The 9,869-nt window shown below is 41.3% G+C and overlaps 1 protein-coding gene across 1 annotated transcript in view; it reads right to left on the minus strand.

Moving 5' to 3' along the window:
• The window catches only part of LOC135519574 (parathyroid hormone 2 receptor-like), a 116,666-nt gene extending 108,677 nt beyond the window's left edge, over positions 1 to 7,989 (minus strand). The window contains exon 1 of the mRNA XM_064944809.1: positions 7,978 to 7,989. Within this exon, the coding sequence (XP_064800881.1) occupies positions 7,978 to 7,989 (12 nt within the window). The remainder of the gene's footprint in view (positions 1 to 7,977) is intronic.
• Positions 7,990 to 9,869: the final 1,880 nt, after the last annotated feature.

Below are 9,869 nucleotides of genomic sequence, written 5' to 3' on the forward strand. Positions count from 1 at the left end.
TGGTTGTATATCCTTTTAAAATAACATTATGAATGTGTTTAATATTACCAGGGGTCAACCTCATAGATGCTAACAACTTCAACAGTTACAGTGCCTTGCGAGAGTATTCGGCCCCCTTGAACTTTGCGACCTTTTGCCACATTTCAGGCTTCAAACATAAAGATATAAAACTGTATTTTTTTGTGAAGAATCAACAACAAGTGGGACACAATCATGAAGTGGAACGACATTTATTGGATATTTCAAACTTTTTCAACAAAGCAAAAACTGAAAAATTGGGCTTGAATAATTATTCAGTCCCCTTAAGTTAATACTTTGTAGCGCCACCTTTTGCTGCGATTACAGCTGTAAGTTGCTTGGGGTATGTCTCTATCAGTTTTGCACATCGAGAGACTGACTTTTTTCCCATTCCTCCTTGCAAAACAGCTCGAGCTCAGTGAGGTTGGATGGAGAGCATTTGTGAACAGCAGTTTTCAGTTCTTTCCACAGATTCTCGATTGGATTCAGGTCTGGACTTTGACTTGGCCATTCTAACACCTGGATATGTTTATTTTTGAACCATTCCATTGTAGATTTTGCTTTATGTTTTGGATCATTGTCTTGTTGGAAGACAAATCTCCGTCCCAGTCTCAGGTCTTTTGCAGACTCCATCATGTTTTCTTCCAGAATGGTCCTGTATTTGGCTCCATCCATCTTCCCATCAATTTTAACCATCTTCCCTGTCCCTGCTGAAGAAAAGCAGGCCCAAACCATGATGCTGCCACCACCATGTTTGACAGTGGGGATGGTGTGTTCATTGTGATGAGCTGTGTTGCTTTTACGCCAAACATAATGTTTTGCATTTTTGCCAAAAAGTTCAATTTTGGTTTCATCTGACCAGAGCACCTTCTTCCACATGTTTGGTGTGTCTCCCAGGTGGCTTGTGGCAAACTTTAAACAACACTTTTTATGGATATCTTTAAGAAATGGCTTTCTTCTTGCCACTTCCATAAAGGCCAGATTTGTGCAATATACGACTGATTGTTGTCCTATGGACAGAGTCTCCCACCTCAGATGTAGATCTCTGCAGTTCATCCAGAGTGATCATGGGCCTCTTGGCTGCATCTCTGATCAGTCTTCTCCTTGTATGAGCTGAAAGTTTAGAGGGACGGCCAGGTCTTGGTAGATTTGCAGTGGTCTGATACTCCTTCCATTTCAATATTATCGCTTGCACAGTGCTCCTTGGGTTGTTTAAAGCTTGGGAAATCTTTTTGTGTCCAAATGCGGCTTTAAACTTCTTCACAACAGTATCTCGGACCAGCCTGGTGTGTTCCTTGTTCTTCCTGATGCTCTCTGCGCTTTTAACGGACCTCTGAGACTATCACAGTGCAGGTGCATTTATACGGAGACTTGATTACACACAGGTGGATTGTATTTATCATCATTAGTCATTTAGGTCAACATTGGATCATTCAGAGATCCTCACTGAACTTCTGGAGAGAGTTTGCTGCACTGAAAGTAAAGGGGCTGAATAATTTTGCACGCCCAATTTTTCAGTTTTTGATTTGTTAAAAAAGTTTGAAATATCCAATAAATGTCGTTCCACTTCATAATTGTGTCCCACTTGTTTTTGATTCTTCACAAAAAAATATAGATTTATATCTTTATGTTTGAAGCCTGAAATGTGGCAAAAGGTCGCAAAGTTCAAGGGGGCCAAATACTTTCGCAAGGCACTGTACAGACACAGACACATTAGGAGCATCTAATGGAAATGGAAATGATAGGAAGGCGAATGTGTGCTATCTGTGATAAACATCTCTTGCCCAAGGGGCATGTGGAGCACTGTGGAGCATTGGGACCATAAACCTTCATTGATGAGCAGATGGAATGGATAGATATTAGAATTACAGGCTGTGACGATATGTGGCATATCCCACTGTCTATTGCCACTTGGCCCTTGCACCCCTCTCATGCTGATGTTACAGTCTCCTGCACGCTACACTACTGTTTTAGCCTTAAGCATTAAATTGGGGAGAGAATGCAAGTCTTCAGGTTTCAGGCAAGGTTACTCATCATAGCCTGGACCCAAGGTCACTCATCATGCGAGCGTGGTTCATTGAACCCTCGCCATTCCACTAAGGTGCTCTGCAGCAGATATAAATTACTAATATGTCATAACTAACAGTCCCCTTCTCTGACACCTGTGGACAGTTGTTTCTCTCCAGGGCAAACTGATATCTCTTTACCCTGTAGCAGCCAAGCAGGTGAGGGAGTGCTCATTCCAAACAGGTCATACATTCAGTGATCCCAAGGCTACTGTGTGGGATTCCGTTATACTGTGAGAGAGATAGGAGAGAGCAGAGGTACAGTGCATTCGGAAAGTATTCAGACCTCTTGATTTTTCCACATTTTGTTACGTTACAGCCTTATTGTAAAATGTATTGAATTATTTTTTTCCTTATCAATCTATACACAATACCCCATAATGACAAAGAGAAAACAGGTTTTTAGAAATGTTTGTAAATGTATTAAAAATTAAAAACATCATAAATATTTTATTTACACAAGTATTCAGGCCCTTGCTATGAGACTCGAAATTGAGCTCAGGTGCATCCTGTTTCCATTGATCCTCCTTGACATGTTTCTACAACTTTATTGGAGTCCATCTGTGGTAAATGCAATTGATTGGACAAGATTTGAAAATGCACACACCTGTCTATATAAGGTCCCACAGTTGTCAGTGCATATTAGAGCAAAAACCAATCCATGAGGTCGAAGGAATTGCCAGTGTAACGGATGTGAACCGGCTAGCTTAGTTAGCAGTGCGCGCTAAATAGCGTTTCAATCGGTGACGTCACTTGCTCTGAGACCTTGAAGTAGTAGTTCCCCTTGCTCTGCAAGGGCCGCGGCATTTGTGGAGCGATGGGTAACGATGCTTCGTGGGTGTCAGTGGTTGATGTGTGCAGAGGGTCCCTGGTTCGCGCCTGGGTATGGGCGAGGGGACGGTCTAAAGTTATACTGTTACATTGATGCTGTTGACACGGATTACTGGTTGCTGCGGAAAAGGAGGAAGGTCAAAAGGGGGGTGAGTGTAACGGATGTGAAATGGCTAGCTTAGTTAGCAGTGCGTGCTAAATAGCGTTTCAATCGGTGACGTCACTTGCACTGAGACCTTGAAGTAGTAGTTCCCCTAGGAGCAATGGGTAACGATGCTTTGTGGGTGTCAGTGGTTGATGTGTGCAGAGGGTGCCTGGGTATGGGCGAGGGCACGGTCTAAAATTTTACTGTTACACCAGTAGAGCTCCGAGACAGGATTGTGTCGAGGCACAGATCTGGGGAAGGGTACCAAAACATTTCTGCAACATTGAAGGTCCCCAAGAACACAGTGGAACACATCGTTCTTAAATGGAAGAAGTTTGGAACCACCAAGACTCTTCCTAGAGCTGGCTGTCTGGCCAAACTGAGCAATCGGGTGAGAAGGGCCTTGGTCAGGGAGGTGACCAAGAACCCGATGGTCACTTTGACAGAGTTCCAGAGTTCCTCTGTGGAGATGGGAGAACCTTCCAGAAGAACCGCCATCTCCGCAGCACTCCACCAATTAGACCTTTATGATTGAGTGGCCAGATGGAAGCCACTCCTCAGTAAAAGTCACGACAGCCCGCTTGGAGTTTTCCAAAAGGCACCTAAAGGACTCTCAGACCACGTGAAACAAGATTCTCTGGTCTGATGAAGCATGGTGGTGGCAGCATGATGCTGTGGGGATGTTTTTTAGTGGCAGGGACTTGGAGACTAGTCAAGGTCAAGGGAAAGATGAACAGAGCAATGTACAGAGGGATCCTTGATGAAAACCTGCTCCAGAGCACTCAGGAATTCAGACTGGTGCGAATGTTCACCTTCCAACAGGAAAACAACCCTAAGCACACAGCTAAGACAACAGAGGAGTGGCTTCGGGACAAGTCTCTGAATGTCCTTGAGTAGCCCAGCCAGAGCCCAGACTTGAACCTGATCGAACATCTCTGGAGAGACCTGAAAATAGCTGTGCAGCAACGCTCCCTATTCAACCTGACGGAGCTTGAGAGGATCTGCAGAGAAGAATGGGACTAACACCCCAAATACAGGTGTGCCAAACTTGTAGCGTCATATCCAAGACGATTTGAGGCTATAATCGCCCCCAAAGATGCTTCAACAAAGTACTGAGTAAAGGGTCTGAATAGTTATTTTAAATGTGGTATTTCAGTTGTTGTTTTTCATATGTATTTGCAAAAATGTCTAAAAAAACAGTTTTTGCTCTGTCATAATGTGTTATTGTCTGTAGATTGATGAGAAAAATAACAATTTAATCAATTTTTGAATATTTGAATATATATACTTCTTCAGCACCAGTACCTCTTATAGAATACTCAGAGGGGAGTTCATGCATAATAAATATTGTGTAGGAGGATGGTTAACAAGGGTTATCATTCTGTTACGTGAGATGCATAGAGGCAGAATGAGAGACTCTGCAGTCACCAAGGTGGGAGAGAGGTGGTACTGGTTGATCAGATGTGAGAGGTGGTACTGGTTGATCAGACATTACAATTATTACGGTTTAATATGTGCAAAGATGAGTACATATCCTACACTCATCTATGGCCTATTCTGTATCTTTTCTATTTCTAGATGTGTGCCTGCAAAGTTGATCTCTCATGTGTCTTAAGAAACGTATTTGAGATCATGAGAAGGAGTTGTACTCCATTCTCTACAGTGCATGGCTGATAAGTTTGAAGCACAACTAAACCACACTACTGACTGACAGTGAGCACAGATAATTATATACACCACAATCCCTTAATTAGATGCATCATACGCACTCTAAGCAAAAATAAGGGGTATCTATCCTGTCTTTTATTTGAGTAAATCACAAATGTAATTACATGTAGAAAAACACAAGGAAACAACATTCTTCACAGCACTGTACAATAGTGAGTCACACACTGCATTCAGTGAGGTGGGGAATATCAACACTGTTAAGGGGTCTCCATAATGCCTACATTATAACAGGGGTCTCTAAATTGAACAAGATCAGTGAGCCTGCTGCCCGCTGATGACGAATTTCAGATTTCTCATTGTGTGAATGAGATGACAAATGGAGTGAATTTTCACAACTGAATGACAACCCACTGGGCACAGACTGGTTGAATCAACGTTGTTTCCACGATAATTTCAATGCAATTACGTGGAATGTACATTGAATTAACACCTGTGCCCAGTGGGAACTGAGTCTATTAAATATTTGATTCATTGTGAAAACATAAATATGATTTTCCACAGCTGATAAAAATTGTTTGCCGACTTAATGTTCAACTTTGGCAATTTATACTATTCTAAACATAATGCACTAATAAATAAAAAAAATCGGATATTTCCTGTCCTATTCTGAACACAGCTGAACAATTAGGACTACGTTTTGTTTCTTACCTGTGCGTTAACACATGTCCAGCACAGGGCGAATGAGACCAAGTTCCATAAGATCCACTTCACCATACTTCCAAACAGGGCAAATGACATAACTGTTTGTAGAAAAATCGTCACCTATCTATTTGAAACTCTAAATGTAGTTAGGTTGAACGTAATTTCAAATAATAATTATTTGCTATTCCGACTCCAATAGTTGTTGTCTGGTTCACCTTTCCATATAGGGCACATGACAAATGTCTGACTTTTTTTCGACTATGACTGAAAAATCTTCAAAACACGTTTTTACGATAATAAATATAAGGTAACATGTTCATACAATGTCAATAATAAGCGCAAAAAAATATGAAAAGGTCAGAGAGAGCTCGCAAACACATTTAAAAATAATTCCTTATCCATAATACACATTTATTTTTTTCCATATAGTAGGCTAAAGCATATTCATTCTGCCACGACTTCTCAGAACAAGTTTGTACATTCCAGTTGTCTTTTCAGAGAGAAGGGCGCGAATTCTCTTTCCGTCCTCAACAAGCTTAGTGAAGACCTGAAAAGGCACGTGCTGTTGAAACCGCTAAACGAAAGCGCAGGGATCTTTTGGTGGTTCGGCAAAATCACCCGTACTCTTCTTTAATTTCCAAAGTGTCCGTGTACATTCAGTGCAGTTTTATCAGCATCCAAATGACTGAACAGTAAATTAACCGCGTTGCATATCCTGACACGAAATTCCACCTAATATATATATATATCACATTGCAGGTTTGATCGCGCAATGCATCGTAAACAGAAACACAATTTGAAGCAACTCTTGACTAGTGAAATATTTCAATAATCGCAGTAAAATATCGCGTAATTTGGTCGAATGCGCAGAATCTGCCCTAATGAGATTATTATTTCAGGAACTCTTCTATTCAAGGACCGTTTAACTTAATTTGGGATGTAAAGCAAGGTTTCCTCTGCTGTCCTCGTTCTGCAGTGCTAAAGTGGCGGATGAGCTATCCTTGGTGCTGAAACTTCGTTTGAAGGACTGACCCGAAAGTTGGCATGGGCGCTATAAATGCAGGAAATAATCTCTGTCTTTAGCCGAGTGGAGAAAAAATGTCCGATGTCATACCAGGACAAAATAATTTAAACACTAAATAAGCCTACTCTGCCAATATATTTGAAATCACATTCATATGTGACCAAGACAGGTTGTGCTTTGCAAGCTGTGGAGTTGAACAATAACATGACCGCTTCCATTGATATTAATCACCATACCACTGCGAATGGAGGCACGAACAACCGCTGGAAATAATACAAGCAGACTGTAATCAGAAGCTACGCACGTGTGTGTGTGCGTCACACTAAACCATCCTTTCCTTATAGAAGATAGAAGCAGCATGTGCTCAACTGGTATTGGCATGGTGCCTTCCGAGCATCCAATTATCAATGCAAATTAAAATATAACACTTGATTGTCGTCCTCTCTACTAGTTCCTCCAGATACACAGGTCACATGAATCCATAAACATCCATTCCCCCAAAGCATCAGTTCCCCTACAGCTCTAATCATCAATTATCTCAACTCAATTCACTCCCAATGCAACGACAGTGTGGAATAACTTTTGAGTGGTGCATCACTTCATGTCATATTCTGGACAATATACGTAAATACAATTGTAATCCCAATATTGTAATATTTCATTATTTCTGTCCTGGGCCGATTAATTGAATTGCTCACTCTGAGGCTTGTCGGATCAGAAACCCCCGTTGGATTGACTCAACACATTTGTAGGGTACTAGGGGGTAACTAGCCCCCCCTAATAACAATGTTTAATTGCTGACACAAAAAAAAGCAATGTTTGGAGAAAAACAATTGGTATGTGGATGAAGGTCATGCTTAGGCAAATAAACTCTAAAGGGGAAAAAATGGTTATTGTTTACATTTTTCTGTTTACATTTCATGAAATGTTGGTTTTAGAGAACGGGCGCTTTTTTAAAGTACCGGGGTTAAAGTATTCCCAATTTAATCAGTTTTATTTAGAAATTATTTAGTAAGTAATACTTAAAAGCTAAGTTTAGTTGTCTTATTTTAAATATTTAAAAAAATATGGGGGAAAATGGTGTTCAACATGTCACAATTAATATCTGCACTATGAGGAGATTGTCACGACTTCCGCCGAAGTCGGCTCCTCTCCTTGTTCGGGCGGTGTTCAGCGATCGACATCACCGGCTTTCTAGCCATCGCCGCTCCATTTCTCATATATCCATTTGTTTTGTCTTGTTTCATACACACCTGGTTTTCATTCCATAATCACACTACATGTATTTAGTCCTCTGTTCCCCTCCATGTCTTTGTGTGTGATTGTTTATTGTTAATGGTGTATGTTCACACGTTACACTTTTGTTTATTGTTCCGTATAATTTGGGCACTTAGATGTCATTTTGTGCCTGATCGGAATAAAAGTGTGCCTGTTTACTCTACTCTGCTCTGCTCTCCTACACCTGACTTCGCCTCCCTTACACAGCCTTAATATTTGATGTAAAGTCCCTCTTTTTAACTCACCTGCACATTCATCTTCTTTGTTATTTCATTGTTGTTCCTTTTCCTTACAATCCATTATGTACAATTGCACTACATTTTATTGGAATAATGCAAGATTTTACAATCCCAACAGTCTTTAAAATGACATTCAAGAGCAAAAGGTTTTCAATAGCTGTTTTTAGTTCATAAAAATGCATTGGTATATAATATTGGAATGGAATATAATTAATAACATTGAGAAATAACTTTAAATAACAATAAATTATTACTGAACTAATTGTGTTGCAACAACCTTATTTGAGACAACCTTTTTTGGAAGAACCTGCTTCTTTTTCTTACTCTCTCTCTTTTCTTCTTGTTGATGTTTCTGTCTAGCATTTTCCTCCAGCATCCTTTTGTAAGGTGAGGCTTTCAGTACAGCCGCAGACTCTGTATTCCTCTTCCTTGGTCTCGCCTCCTGAATCCTCGGCTTTGGGGACAACTCCAATAGAACTGCTGCAGCTGCATCTATTGGTTGTTGGTTTAAACAAAAACAAACAAATAACAAGAACACATGAGTATTGGTACAATAAACACTTCTAATCACACTTCTAATCACTATATGCAAATATAGATGGTACGGTCTAACGGCTGCAGCGTGTGGCTGCAGTGGGGTGGCAGTGGGGTGGCAGAGTGATGTGAATCACTCCATGGTGTCACACCCTGACCATAGTTTGCTTTGTATGTTTCTATGCTTTCTTTGGTCAGGGTGTGATCTGAGTGGGCATTCTATGTTGTGTGTCTAGTTTGTCTGTTTCTGTGTTTGGCCTGATATGGTTCTCAATCAGAGGCAGGTGTTAGTCATTGTCTCTGATTGGGAACCATATTTAGGTAGCCTGTTTGGTGTTGGGTGTTGTGGGTGATTGTTCCTGTCTCAGTGTTTGTTCCACACAGGACTGTTTCGGGTTTACACGTTTGTTGTTTTTGTAGTTTATTCATGTATAGTTTTCTTATTAAAAACAAACAGGAATTTCAACCACGCTGCATTTTTGTCCCCCTCTCCTTTGACGGAAGAATCCCGTTACAGAATCACCCACCACAACAGGACCAAGCAGCGTGGTGACAGGCAGCGGCAGCAGGAGCAGCGCACGGAGGACTGGACATGGGAGGATGAGTTGGACAGTAAAGGACCCTGGGCACAGCCAGGAGATTATTATTTAGAAGGGTCGCCGTGGTTAGGAGGCCACAGAAGCGGACAATAAGACGGACTAAGACTATGGTGAAGTGGGGGCCACGTCCAGCACCAGAGCCGCCACCGCGGACAGATGCCCACCCAGACCCTCCCCAATAGGTTCAGGTTTTGCGGCCGGAGTCCGCACCTTGGGAGGGGAGACTGAACCACCCTGACCATAGTTTGCTTTGTATGTTTCTATGCTGTGTGTCTAGTTTGTCTGTTTCTGTGTTTGGCCTGATATGGTTCTCAATCAGAGGCAGCTGTTAGTCATTGTCTCTGATTGGGAACCATATTTAGGTAGCCTGTTTGGTGTTGGGTGTTGTGGGTGATTGTTCCTGTCTCAGTGTTTGTTCCACACAGGACTGTTTCGGGTTTACACGTTTGTTGTTTTTGTAGTTTATTCATGTATAGTTTTCTTATTAAAAACAAAACATGAATTTCAACCACGCTGCATTTTGGTCCTCCTCTCCTTCGACGGAAGAATCCCGTTACACATGGCCTCTTGCTGTCAGAACAGCCTCCAGGGTCTTATGGGAGTGGTGCCCATCGAGGATGAGGATGTAGTTTTTTTCTTCGTCAATCTACACAAAATACCCCATAATGACAAAGCAAAAACAGTTATTTTTTTGCTAATTTATTACAAATAAAAACTTCAATATCACATTTACATAAGTATTCAGACCCTTTACTCAGTACTTTG

Source organism: Oncorhynchus masou, chromosome 29, assembly GCF_036934945.1.
Source record: "Oncorhynchus masou masou isolate Uvic2021 chromosome 29, UVic_Omas_1.1, whole genome shotgun sequence".
NCBI classification, from domain to species: domain Eukaryota; kingdom Metazoa; phylum Chordata; class Actinopteri; order Salmoniformes; family Salmonidae; genus Oncorhynchus; species Oncorhynchus masou.